The sequence below is a fragment of the Oxyura jamaicensis genome, chromosome 7 (assembly GCF_011077185.1).
Source record: "Oxyura jamaicensis isolate SHBP4307 breed ruddy duck chromosome 7, BPBGC_Ojam_1.0, whole genome shotgun sequence".
Lineage (NCBI taxonomy): Eukaryota > Metazoa > Chordata > Aves > Anseriformes > Anatidae > Oxyura > Oxyura jamaicensis.
Genome location: NC_048899.1, coordinates 19,549,302 through 19,562,889, shown reverse-complemented (window position 1 = coordinate 19,562,889; position 13,588 = coordinate 19,549,302). Strand labels below are relative to the sequence as shown.

The window sequence follows — 13,588 nt, the reverse complement described above, 5'->3', positions numbered from 1 at the left end:
AAAAAGAACTAGTGTCAAAACTGAAGCAATGTACTGCAAAAAGATGATGATCACACTTGTGGTCTGAAAATAGTTGATGCAAGTCTTTGAACGGCAATTTTGTTTTGCTCACAAGACTTGTTGCTGATTATTAGATTTTAAAATTTAGATATCAAAATAATCAGACATATACTGTTTGCTCATTTTGTATGTGGAGTCATAATACTATTATTTCTTAAGTTATTAGAACCATGTCAGAAAAGAGGCAGTTTCGTTAATGACCTACTAAGATGCATTAACATCATTAGAAGTGAATCTTACATGGCTATATAACATTAGCAGGAAAAACATCAGAGTTCAAAAGTTAAAAATTAAGCAGCGCAATTGATTTTTACACACTCAGTTGTGTTTGTTCCTTTTTCTTTCTTTTTTTTTAGAAAGCGTTCTGGACCTCCGATGCAAGTTAAGGCTGGATCAAGGGCCATGCCGTGTTTACATTATAAAATGGTATTATGATAAACAAGCCAATGCTTGTGCTCAGTTTTGGTATGGTGGCTGTGATGGGAATGCAAATCGTTTTGAGAGTGAAGAGGAATGTAGAGAGGCTTGTGTATTTGCTTCTGGAGGTAAGAATTTGTATCTATCTCTACGTTAATAACTAGCAAGTTATTAAATTGCTATTTGCTATAAATCAATAAATTATTGTTTGGGTTTAGTTATGGAGTAGCAAGTACGGCAAGTAAAATTAAACCCATTAATTAACGTTGTGTTAACTAAAATAAACCCACTAATTAACAAATGTTAACGTTGTGAAGACATACTAACTAGAAAAACATCTAGCTATGCATGTTGTATGATGCAGTATAACAAAATACCAAATTTTCAGCACTATCAAAAGGATGTATTTCCTTTTTACCAAGATTCAGTAACACGAGTATAGCACTTGCGATAGTAATTGTCCTGCCTTCTAAATAATACCATTATACAATCACCAACTATACTCTATTTGAAATTATCAACATGGCTTTGGAAAGCAATCTTTGGTCATTAAAAATCACATAATTTCTTTTCTCCATTACAGAAACCCGATAGTTGGCATGGATTCTACAGATTCTTCATTTTCTTTAAGGAAAAATATTCCCACAAATCCCATTTTAATATTTCAAGCACAAAATATCTGTCTCCAAATGACATGCACATTACTACTCAGGGGTTACTAGATAAATGCAGCAAATGCACCAGCTTGTTCCCTATGCGCTCTCCAGGTCACAAGACAAGGAGGTAACTGAGCTACTCACCTCTCCCAACCACATGCTTGTTAGATTTTGCCCTTTTATCTGTAAGCTCTCCTCCGTTTCCATTAACTAGCAAGATACACGACAAATGCAGTTAAAATACTTCCACAAATTTATGAGTTGCTGCACCAGTAGCTGACATCAGTAAGTTAGGTTAGTTCATGTCCAAAGTGGTTCTTGGCATGTTGTTCCTCTACTAAAAGCCCTAATTTTTAAATGCATTTTAGTATTTTATTTCTTAAAAACTCTTATGTTCAAATCTTCAAATGCAGCGTAGTTTATTCTTTATTGCTTGTCACTACCATATTGCTTTTTACATTTATGTCTGCCTTTATATAACATATTATTACTTGAATTATGTGCTTAAAAGCTTGTTTCTAATAAAACATTTCTGTTTTTGCTGCCAGGACAGAGTGTTTAATAGTACCCTTACAGAACTAGAAACTTACCTCACTCTACACTCGCACTTAAACATGCTCCCGATGATGTAGCAGGATTTCTGTCTCAATCTGTAATGAGACCGAACAGCACAGATTGGGCACTCCTGAGTAGGAAGTCAGAAGATTTTTCCCAGATCATTTTTGCCCTCAGCCATGCCCTGCTCACCCCGGCCAGGCGGGGCAGTGGGTGCGAGGTGCAGGCCGGGTGGGCCTTCATGCACCTTGTCACGACTTGACGTTTGTCATGACTTGAGGGAGCTTGTCGTAATTTCCAGGCTGGCCGTGGCCAGCTCAGCACAAATTGAAGGGCCGCTCAGGGAAACAACCTGTCAACAGCCAAGTTTATTCCCTTGGTTCGTGCTTTAGTTGGACTTTTTTGGGGGAATGGTTAAGTGCTCACTGAAGTGCACACAGCTGGATACACTTTTGGAGTTACTCTGACGCAGTAGTTTCACACACCCTAGCTTACAACGAAAATAAGCAGACTGAGGGCTGTAACACAAAGAGGGTTTCATAGGGTCCAGCCCCGCCAGCTGCACAGGCCGTGTCTGGGGCTGGCTCCAAGCTTGCCCTCAGCATGTGGCTGTTACCTTACACCAGGCACTGCGTGAACCACTGTGTGTCCAGCGGACCGAGGCGCTCTGCCTTCCCCCACAGCGCGCCCGCAGGCGGCTTCCGCTGCCGGTCAGTAACGGGGAGCGGGGAAGGGTCCTCGAAGCCCCCTCACGCCGCGGACCACCTCGGCCCCTCAGAGCCCCTCACGACGCTCGGGGCGGGGCCCGTGCAGGCGGCCGAGCAGGCCCCGCCCCCACCAATCCCGAGCGCTGCGGGAGCGCGAGGCACCGCCCCGCTGCCACGGCGCTGCGCCGCCTCGCCGGAGGGAGGTCGACGGCCGGCAGCAGCCATGAGCGGGGTGCTGGACGTGCTGTGGGAGGACCGTGATGTCCGCTTCGACATCTCCCCGCAGTGAGTGGCGCTGCCCTGCCGCGGGGCCCGGCCGGGGCTGAGCGCGGCCGCCCATAGCGGTGCGCTGCACGCCGGGAGCACCGCCCGCTGTGATGGCGGCCCGGGTCCCGTCACGTGATGCGGCGCAAGCGGGAAGAGGCGGTTGTTAAGGGGGGGGATGCTGAGGCGCGGCCCGGCTGGGCGGGGGGAGTGAAAAATGTTTAAAAAGGGTGGATGAGGGGAGCTGGGCACGGGGCTCGTCCCCTGTCTTGCTTCCACCTGGCCTTGGGAAATAAAAGTAGCTGTGACGGGCGTCTCAGAGCGCGGAGGGGCGTTCCCTCCCTGGGAACGCCTTTGGTGTCTGTCCGCCTGCAGGCTGCGGAGTTCGGGCTGCCACACGGTGCGATTCGAACACAGCCCAACTGCACACCAAGTCTGAGACGTAGTTCGGTAGTTAGGCCAATTACATCGAATAAAATACAAATAAATGGTTCAAATTTCAGCAGAGTGTTTCCCTTACCAGTGTACACCTGACGTTTCCTTTGGGGCGCCTGTTCTTTCTGAGCCCAGCTCCGTTCCCTCTGACCTAAGAGTACAGAAACAGGCAACAAACTCTGTCAAAAATTACATGAGTGAATGAAACTGCGCTCTTCTACCCCGCTTTCATACATGTTCTCCCTATTTGGGGGTGCAGTTAGCTGGTCATACTTCCTACATATTTATTTATCTCTTATGATGATTTTAAAGCTAAGGTATTAACGAAGGTATTAGTATTTTTCACGTGCTGTATGTGGTGATAACAATTTCAGATATATAATGTTGATTTTTGTGTATGAACGTATGGGAATTTTCAGTAGTGTGATGCACTAAGCAAAAAGGAACGAAAGGGAAGTGCAGAAATATAGATGGTCCTCTTTTGGAGGATAAATTGTCTTTCACTAGTTTGATTGTTTGTTTTTGTTTTGTTTTTTAGACAAATGAAAATGAGACCTGGAGAGCTCCTTATAGACTGTTTAGAGTCTATTGAAGATACCAAAGGAAACAATGGAGACAGAGGTAACCATTTACCCAGGGAAACTGTAACCTTCCTACTACTTAACCGAGTTCTGTTGCAGGAAATATATCTTGCCTTTTCACACATCTGTCTTGTCTGGGAGTATTTTCAAACAGTTTGTCTTGTTCATAATTATAGGAAGCTGATAATCTTGACTCAAAACTTGTTTAGAATTGAAAGTCTTTTAAGAGTAACATATAGGCAGGTGGATGTGAAATCAGTTCACATCCTTGGTTCCTCCTTGATGGTATATATTAGAGATTCTTTCATTTGTTCCATCTTGCTGGATTTTCTCTCCTGGTGTTCAAAAAAAAAGGAGGGGGATGTGGGGATGTTAGCAATTGTTCTGCTGGGGTGTCCTGTGATTTTCTTCCTATCAAGAGGAAGGAGTATTCTGCTTTTGCTAAACTAGAGGTAAATATGTTACCACAGAATGGAATGTTTATGTGTTTATGTTAATGGCAGTTATTCAGATGAAAACTATTTACACTCTTTATTTCCAGGCAGACTGCTTGTGACAAATTTGCGGATTATTTGGCGCTCATTGTCATTGCCCAGAGTCAATCTCTGTAAGTGCCATCTCCTGTTAAATGATTGCAATTTTTTTTGTTTCCTTTATGGTGGAATGCTGTACTTTCCCAATACTACAGTACAGAATAGTAAAGTCTTGTTCTGCTTCTATAAAGTCTGAACTGTTAAAATAATTCTAAGTAAAATATTAATATTCAATGTTAATTTCTTAGAAAATAAGTTGGAGAGTATTTCAGATGTATTATTTTTCTAGAAAGGAGCATAAATTTGAGTTTCTTCATACTTTGCTGTACTTGCACTTCTTGATGCCACCTGTGTATTCACATACAGTTTTCATTCTCCAGAAGTACCTGCCTTTCCAAATTCCCTACTGAAAGCTCTAAATTAGCTTCTAATTTTAACTATGTGAATAGTCAGCTAGTTTATTCACATTTAACTTAATTTGCTGAAGTAGGGTCAGGATGCACTTACTCAGTACGCAAATTATTTCCAGTGCTTAGGTCCCAATAGCCAGTCAGTAATGAAATTCTATTCTGCTCATAAGCTGTGTAAACTTAGTTTCTCTAACTGCTTGCTCTTCTGCATTTGTTCTCTCATACAACTGCACACACGCAAACATGCTACTTTTATATGTATTTATAAAATAAATAAAATTGCCTGCTAAAAAAATCAATATTATACTTTGTAGTTTTGTGTATTATTTTTCCTTGTTCTCAGAGCTGTTCTTCATTGTTGTTGTTTTTTTTTTTCCTCCTTTTAGCTGTTGGTTACAACTGCATTATAAATATAACTACAAGAACTGCCAACTCAGTAAGTTCCTTTTAAAAATAAAAATAAAAAGCTGTAATTCATTATTTACATGTAGTGCACTATATAAATAACATTCTGAAAGTTTACTTGCAAGAACTAGAGTAGTAATGATAGTTCAGTTTTAAAGATTGGGAGAGTTTTACCTTTTTACAGGAGCATTATTTTATTCAGTTTGCTGAGGCAGTAAAACACATGTAATCACACCAGTGATTTTTCTCTGATCTTGAGAGGTCATGTGCTTATTGGCTTGGTCTACATTTAACAAAGATCTAGAGAGAGAATCATTTTGTGCAAGAAAGCTCTCAAATGAGGTACAGGCAACAGTGAAGCCATTTGTTTGGTTAGCAGCAAGGAAGTAGCAGGGAGATGACCTGTCCAGCCACATGGTAGCTGCCAAGTAGCCTGTGTACGGCCTGGCTGCTCAGCCAGTACATTGTCAACAATGTCAGTACATTGTTGACTTGCAGGAAAAGGGACATGACATAGAGCCAGGGTCTTCGGGGAGCATGAACGGAAGGATGATGCTTCTGGATGGTCAGAGGCAAATTCAGAAATACTGTCATGATGCTGCGTATATATAGCAGCCAGACTTCGTTAGTTCTGCTGCTGATGGAAATGCTAGTTCCTGGAGGAAAAGAAGTGAAATCCCTGTTCAGTTGAAGACAACAGTAGATCAGCAGTAGAATAAGGATTACACCTTTGGATAGGCAAGCTACTATATTGTCAAAGTGTTAAATTTCAAATTTTTCTTGCAGAAATTACGGGGACAGACAGAAGCTCTGTATATATTGACTAAATGTAATAATACACGGTTTGAGTTCATATTTACCAATGTCGTTCCTGGAAGTCCCAGACTCTTCACTTCTGTTATTGCTGTGCACAGGTATCCTACTTAAAATAGTGTTTGTTCATTTACAAAATTTGGTGGATCAGTTATCTGGGATTACTATGGTAGGTGGACTGCCTGTATTTACAAACTCTTCTGAAAGAAGAAAACACAATCTCTAGAAAGAGGGGAAAGAATACTTACAGATCGTAGTAGATAACTGTACATAATGAAAATTATGTGTATAAATACTGGTCATTATGTGTATAAATACTGGTCATTAATCAAGCATTCATCTGGTGTGTATGAACTGTCTAAATAAATAAAAATACCAAAGAGCTAATAATCCAAGTGTACATTTTCTATTTATAATTTCTGCCTATAATCATTTTCCCTAATTGTGGAGCATGTAATGGAAATGAGTTAAATACTGGTCAAAACTTCCACTGAAATAAAAAGCAGTGGATGTTTCCTACCTAAAAGTGAAGTCATCTGAATGAATGTGGGAATAATACATTATCATTGGCTTCTATTTAAGAGCTATGGAATACTGGGGTAATATCATAAGATGTTTGTGACCTAATTGGCAGTGAAAAATAAATTATTCTTGCAGTGGAAGCTGAGAGATGACAATCTTAAAGAACAGAAAGAAATAGCATATGCACAGATAATACAAGAGATTAAAACATATCAAAAAAAAGTTTAAAAGTAATTTCATTAAGAACTGAAATATAAAGGGTTACATTGATGAAGATTTAACAGTACTCTCATTTTTGTACAACATGATAATAAAAGTTGAAAATATGTAGCATTTCATGTTGGTGCTAAAACAAGCACTGAAAGATAATAGAAGACACTGAAATCATAACCTGGTGATTTTTTTTTTTCTTTTTCAGAGCTTACGAAACTTCTAAAATGTATCGTGATCTGAAGCTGAGAAGTGCATTGATTCAGAACAAGCAACTGAGATTATTACCACAAGAACAAATATATGATAAAATCAATGGAGTTTGGAATTTATCAAGTGATCAGGTATAGTGAAAAATGAGACTATGTTGACTACAGTAAAGTGTTGTGGCAATTACAAAAAAAAAATCTAGCAATTACAGTTTTGTAACCTCAGAGGTATTACCCTTAGTGCAGTTTATTAGCTATGCATGCAGAGAAGCTGATTTCATATATTTGCTATTCAGTACAACAAAGTTCTTGGCAACCTCAAGTTTACATGACTCAGCTAATGTGCACGGAACTAGATACACAGCTCATGTTAATAAGATACATTTATGAGTCTAAAGCTCTGTATTATCCTGAAAGACAATCATGCCGACTCCATAATGCCCTGCTGCATGTTTGTGTTTATTTGCAGCCTTGACTACTTAGTAAGACTATTCTCTTTTGATTACTGGAAACTGAAAATACTTGAATGGGAATCTATGTCTTAAAATGTGAAAAAATAAAGATCTTAAGGAGAAAATAGAAAACAGTTCTATCATTACACAGGGAATTACTTACGAGTATTTCCCAGAGCCATGAAACAAAATGGGAGCTGTTATTTTTGTCTATGTAGTTTTAGTCCAGAATGGAAACAAGATCCATCCTGACAAGCTAAAAAGTTCTTTCCTCTGTGTTCCCTTGGCACACATCTCCACAATTGCCTAAGTTTAACCCACATGCCATTATACTTACTCTATATGCCAATTCCAGATCTGTACAGTTAAGAACACTCTCAGACACTTCACGTACTCCCATTAGGTTTGCCATGCTGTGATTTGATCTTGCTTTGCTGCAGTTATAGGAACTCCCAAGTGATTTTCACCGCTTGGGTGCTGTATCCTTTAAAGACTGGATCTTGCTTCTTAGCAATCAATAGTAGCATTTCCACTGGTTTTGGTGGGAAAGGATCAGACCTTTACAGAATTAAATGTGAAGCTGTATCCTGCTTATGGTAAAAAGGTATCAGTAATCATCATTTTTGGGGAAAAAAGGTTCTATATTTCAAAGCAGTTCTAACATACTTTTCTTTAATAGGGAAATCTGGGAACATTTTTTATTACTAATGTGAGAATAGTTTGGCATGCAAATATGAATGACAGCTTTAATGTCAGCATACCCTATCTACAAATTGTAAGTACCTTGAAACAGCCATTTTCAAAATGAAATGGGCTAAGTTCTAGTCTTGAGATAATGCTCCCGTTTCGCACTGAATTAGTATTTTATGTCCAAAAGTCAGGGAATAATTTGGTCGTACCAGCATTAACTGCAGGGCGGATTTTTTCTGACCAGATTAATTGACGGCTTTCATGAGCATGTCAAGATGTTGAAGAATGGCTTGTATTTCTAATTTCCCAACTATTTACTGTTGTGTTTCCTGTGAACTGTGTACTCTAAGACTAATGATCTGTGAACCCAATGTCCAGAAATTAACTATTAGCACTTCTGATAAAAAAACATTGTTCTTTGAGGTTTCAGTGGTTCAGATTTGTAATGGTAAATGGGAGGGAATGGTGCAAGCCAAGCTTCCAGGAACAGTAATGGTAATTAGTACTGTGCAAAATAATAGTAATTGAAAATAAAACTTATATAAAGTAATTCCAAAACAGTTTTTAACAAACAGTTTTTACCTCTTTACCGTCAGCGTTCGATAAAAATAAGAGACTCCAAGTTTGGCTTGGCACTTGTGATAGAGAGTTCTCAGCAGGTAAGAAGCTTTAATAGCCTTTTTTAGCTGGTTAAATTTTTATATATACAATTATTTAATGCTGAAATGTGATAGTGCTGCTCTTAAGCTACTTAGTGTTCCTTCTATGTGGCCTTTAGAACACAACTTATAAAAAACATCCTCTTCACACTGCTTAAAATGTGTGTTCAGGTCAATATGGCTGTTGTGAGTTAGGAATTCTCTAAGCAAAATAATATGCCAGCATGACCAGTTTAAAATAATTTAACTGTTAAAAGACAGTGTTCTCTGAGAGATTATCTTTGATAACTCATTATTCTGTACTTAAGAACACTATTTTTAATCTTTCTCACCTGTGCATGTTTTGCTCTAAGAGACAGTGATTTTTCTTCAATTTGACCTTTATAAGAAATGCTTTTAATAGTCATTAAAAGAAAAATTCATTAAATAGCTGGAAATAAATCATTAGCATCACTTTGTAACTTCTCCTTCCCCTGTGTGATCTTGTTTTTCTTTGTAATAAGTTTGTTTCCCATTTATCTAATGGGCTAACTGTTAAAAGCTTATTTATCCCATGGAGAAACATTGTCATTGTTTTTATTCCAGCCATGGTTTAAGTGGTTGACTGAAAATAAGATACCAAAATACAGATAATGTTTTCATCGTCAAACTGAAATTTGTTGAACTACAAATCCCTGGTGGGGGAAAAAGTTGTTTAAATAACAAGCAACAATAATTTCTTAATAAAGTCTTCTTTCCTCTATTACACAGAGTGGAGGATATGTACTTGGTTTTAAGATAGACCCTGTGGAGAAACTACAGGAGGCAGTGAAAGAAATTAATTCACTTCACAGAGTTTATTCAGCTAACCCAATATTTGGAGTGGATTATGAAATGGAAGAAAAGGTAGTCAACTTATTTATTTTAAATCAGATGCAATATTGTGTTAACAAGCAGTAATAAAAAATATTTCAACATGTATATATGGATTTATTTACTTCAGTGCTTTAACTTGCAGCCTCAACCTCTTGAAGACTTAACAGTGGAGCAAGTTCAAGATGATGTGGAAATAGAATCTGATGAGCAGACAGATGCTTTTGTGGTAAGCTTCTCCATAGAAAAATTTTAAAAAAATAATAATCTTGTTTGGTTATTCAAATATAAGCATATAAGCAGGGTGCAGCTCCATTCTTCTACGAAATTTAAGCTACAATTGAACTTTCTATGTTTAAACCTATATTGCCTACATGGCTTTTTTGTAATCGTGATTACTACATGAATTCTATGTTTGTTTGTTTTTTTAACTTTAGCATAAACAAAATTTATTCAAAATTTATTCAAAATAACTTGTAGTCGATATTTAAAGTAGTAGTTGCAAGTTGTTTCTCTACACATTGAGGTCAGGAATAGCTCAAGAACCAGAAGTACAGAATAATCAAATATATCATATTAAGAAGTCTTCCTTCTTTTGGAGCAGATTAGTAGGAGGTGATATCTGTATGCTCACTATTCATCTAAGATATAAACTTGAAAGATTTCTAGAATGGCAGTGATAATTTTGAGTCACTCTTGATGACCTTTGCACTCCTGCCAATATCAGTTTAGAAAACTGTATTTAGTACCCATCTCCCTGTAGTTCAGAAAAAAAAATAAATTAAATGCATTAGACTGTCCAGGAGCTTGATGATTTTCCTTCTGGGAATTTCTAAATTTACTTGCACACAAACCCCAGAAGACCTGACCGATCATGATTGATTGCACAGGTAGGTTTTAACGTGCTAGCCTTGACACATTGCCAATTGACAAGTCTTCATAATCTATCTTCTAAATGTGCTGAATTAGCAGTACTAGCACCAATTTTCTTTCCACCTTCTGTTCTTTTATCTGTCATTTATCAAGGCAGATACACACTGATAACATTACCTTTTCCTTATTCTTTCTCTGTTTCTTGCCTTTTTTTCCTTTTTTTTTTTTTTTTCTCCCACTGTTTATTCTGTCTTCTGCATGGTTGAAGAGCTTTTACTTAAAGGAATTTTTTACTTTTTACTTTTTTAAAGGAAATTTTTACTTTTTGATAGCTTTTTTTTTTACCTGAATTAAAGCCCAGGCTCTTTTTCACAAGTACGATGATGTAGAGCCTGCTGATCTAGAGGCTTACAGAGCTGCTATATTTTCAGAGATTGCTCTTCCTAAGGAGCTTGAGTCTTGATTTCTCCACATGCAGAATGGGAAAGATTGTGTCTTTCCAGAGACCTCTGTCCAAGATTATAAAACTTTGGTTAACTGTGCAGTTAATCTGTGTTCATTTCTTATATTGAGTATGATATTAACTGAATTTTGGTATTACTTATGCATTTCAAGTCACGTTTTTTGAAACTGATTAATAAATGCTGCTGCACCTGAAGAAAAAAATATTAGGATGCTGTTAGCTTGTCTGCATTTTATCATTTTATTCCCTACAAAGTACTTGTTAGCGTAGCAAATGCAATGTATAAACTTTACAGTTTTAAAATATTTGTTTATTATGATGAAAAATTCAGAGTTGGTGTTATTTAATGAAAACATAGTCACCAACTTTAGTAAAGTCCTTAGTAAATTAGTTCAACATAGGAATTATTTTGATCCTGTTTATTAAAAAAAAAAAAACAAACATAAACTAGTTTGTTGAAGAAAATTTGCCAAATATAATTTTTATCCCGAGGAATAAGGAATTGCTAGCAAACTTGTATTTAAACAATAATGTTTTTCTCAAGGTTGAGTTGCTTTTTCTTTCTTTTGCAGGCTTACTTTGCTGATGAAAACAAGGTAAGAACATCTTTGTTTCATGATGTTGAATACATGTTGTTAAAAATTGGATAATTACGTTTAAAAGTACCTTCTCTTCTATTTTATCTTATGTCTTGTGCATTCCAAAAAGCAATATGATCGGGAGCCTGTTTTTTCAGAAGAACTAGGACTTGCCATAGAGAAGCTAAAGGATGGATTCACGCTCCAGGGACTCTGGGAAGTAATGACCTGATTGAAATCGTTACGTATTTGTTTCCCAACCAGTGAAAGATTCTTAGTTCTTGATTCTGTGGTATCTGTAGGTTATTGAACAATACAAGAGTAGCAGATAAAGAACATGCCAAAGTTAAGGAACAGGCAAATATTATGTAATGCATACTCAGGATATGTCAGAAAGATTGTTCAAAAACTGTGTATACATAAAAGCTTTCTATTTATTGCATTGTTCCTGTAAGTAGTGGAAGGAGGACCAGCATCCACCAGAGAAGGGACAGGAGTGTGGCCCCAGCTTCTAGTGAGAGTCCCGCCCCCTGCAGGCAGATACATGCTCCACAAGCCCCCTGCAGTCCCACCCCACTGAAGCTGAAAGTCCTTCCCCTCTACATGAATGGTGGCTGCTGTTTTATTTCAGCTGCCATTCTAACTACCATTATATGAAAATGTCACACACCGTGTGTTTTAATATTGCTTTGCGATTGGCTGACTGCCATTCTCGACACCTTGGTACCCCAGGTGTTTGAAGGCAGGGTGTCAGAGGGTATCAGAGCAAAGACTTTGTACTCTAAAAGCAGAGGGTCCACCATTTTTTTTGTTTGTTTTGCTTTTAACAATTTAGTGTCCCACTTATTGCCCTGGCTGCACGAACCAGCCACCCCTGCCATTTTACCTTGTAGCACATTTTACCTGGAAGCATACTAGAAAAGGAAACCACCATTTTTGATAGTGCAGTGTATGTAGTGCAATGTATGTAGTTTCATGCTCAACTTAAAGTATTGATGTATTTTCACACAGCAGTGTACTTTCCCATAATAATTATATCTAAATCAAATTTCCATAACTTGTTTCATGTTGTGTAACATAGAAATACAATAATAGGTGCAACATTTTGTATCTAGGTGTATTGGTTGTGTCACTGTAGCAGTGTTATGTTACTGACTTTTTTTTTGAGAAAAAGCAGTACCAATCCAAATACTAGTTTTCGTATCTCATCATTTATGAAGAGTTCATTATGTATCATTCCAGGTACTCAATTGTAATCCAGGTATCCTCATATATTCTTTTCCTGTTTGTTTTTACTTGTTTGTTTATTTTAAGGGATGATAAAGTACACACATAAATAGATCCTGTGTCTGAGTCATTAGACCTGTTTGGTGTTATGTGTTAGAAATGAGTCATTTATTGTTGAAGGGAAGATGCAGCTGTTACGTTTTCTAGGGAGATAAGACCTCTGTACTATTTTCTGTAAGTGGAAAAAGTCAAATGAGCTGTCTATTCAGCTGTTGTTTTAGCAGCTGACTATCATAGTAAACTAATTGTGGTGCAAATATGTTTGTAGAAAACCTTAAAAGGTATATATTTTAATGAAGCACTACTTATGGTTGAAAAGCAATTATGATTTCAATAAACTCGAGTAATGTTATACATCTTTGTAGGTCTTGCATTTCACTAGTTGTCTTTTTGTCCTGTTTCTATTATATTAAAAGCAAAAAGAAATTGCTGTCTGGGTAAAAAGCATTCCCTGTATAGACAAAATACAGTCCTTTATCAAGGTATATTATACAACTTTGAATTTGCTTTGTTTCTTTATTACCACCTTTAATAAAAATCAAAATGTTCCCAGTCTAAATCATGAAACCATCGTATGCATAATTTTTCTAAATTCACATTTCTTAAACTGCTTGTTTGATTTGGGTCTTTTAGATTTTTTTTTTTTTTTTAGTTTTGTTGAATAACACATCCATTAAATAATGTTCATGTATTGTATTACATGCTTTTTTTGTTGTCCTACTTCTTCTAGGTACTGTTTTTAGTGTTTAAAAGCAGTTAACACCATTTTTTAAACAGCTGAATTTAAAAGGATTGATTGTGCTTACTGATTATCTGAACTGAAGAGTGACTGCTTATTGAGGGGGTAGAGATTTAAATTATTTTTGAAAACTGTACCAGAATAATACGTATTTTAAACATATTTTTTGTTTCTTTCCAAATAAATAAAACCAAATCTATGTTAAGCAGCTCAAAATA

At 37.1% G+C, this 13,588-nt stretch overlaps 2 protein-coding genes across 4 annotated transcripts in view; both read left to right on the top strand.

The window, feature by feature from the left end:
- LOC118169512 (collagen alpha-1(XXVIII) chain-like) overlaps nt 1-662 on the top strand; it is a 33,238-nt gene extending 32,576 nt beyond the window's left edge. Inside the window, exon 35 of the mRNA XM_035330824.1 lies at nt 417-662. Coding sequence (XP_035186715.1) covers nt 417-634 — 218 coding nt within the window. The 3' untranslated portion in view covers nt 635-662. The remainder of the gene's footprint in view (nt 1-416) is intronic.
- Nucleotides 663-2,527: 1,865 nt separating this feature from the next.
- Nucleotides 2,528-13,324, top strand: BBS5 (Bardet-Biedl syndrome 5). 3 transcript variants are annotated; one of them, XM_035332172.1, is made up of 12 exons: nt 2,529-2,680; nt 3,633-3,715; nt 4,217-4,282; nt 5,005-5,054; nt 5,810-5,937; nt 6,777-6,912; nt 7,909-8,004; nt 8,516-8,578; nt 9,329-9,463; nt 9,576-9,659; nt 11,339-11,362; nt 11,475-13,324. In XM_035332172.1, exons 1-12 carry the CDS (start codon nt 2,619-2,621, stop codon nt 11,574-11,576), a joined length of 1,029 nt encoding a protein of 342 aa, XP_035188063.1. In that variant the 5' UTR covers nt 2,529-2,618; the 3' UTR covers nt 11,577-13,324. The 3 variants fall into 3 exon arrangements, with proteins under 3 accessions (XP_035188064.1, XP_035188065.1, XP_035188063.1); XM_035332173.1 differs by lacking the exon at nt 8,516-8,578 and having other exon boundaries at nt 2,528-2,680; XM_035332174.1 differs by lacking the exon at nt 9,329-9,463 and having other exon boundaries at nt 2,528-2,680.
- The last annotated feature ends 264 nt before the right edge of the window (nt 13,325-13,588 follow it).

Bases quoted from the DNA above. Each gene is read 5' to 3' on its own strand.
- BBS5 (XM_035332172.1), top strand. From the start codon at position 2,619: ATGAGCGGGGTGCTGGACGTGCTGTGGGAGGACCGTGATGTCCGCTTC. The intron at 5,055-5,809 runs GTAAGTTCCTTT...TTTTTCTTGCAG, and splicing joins CTACAAGAACTGCCAACTCA to AAATTACGGGGACAGACAGA. The intron at 6,913-7,908 runs GTATAGTGAAAA...TTTCTTTAATAG, and splicing joins GGAATTTATCAAGTGATCAG to GGAAATCTGGGAACATTTTT.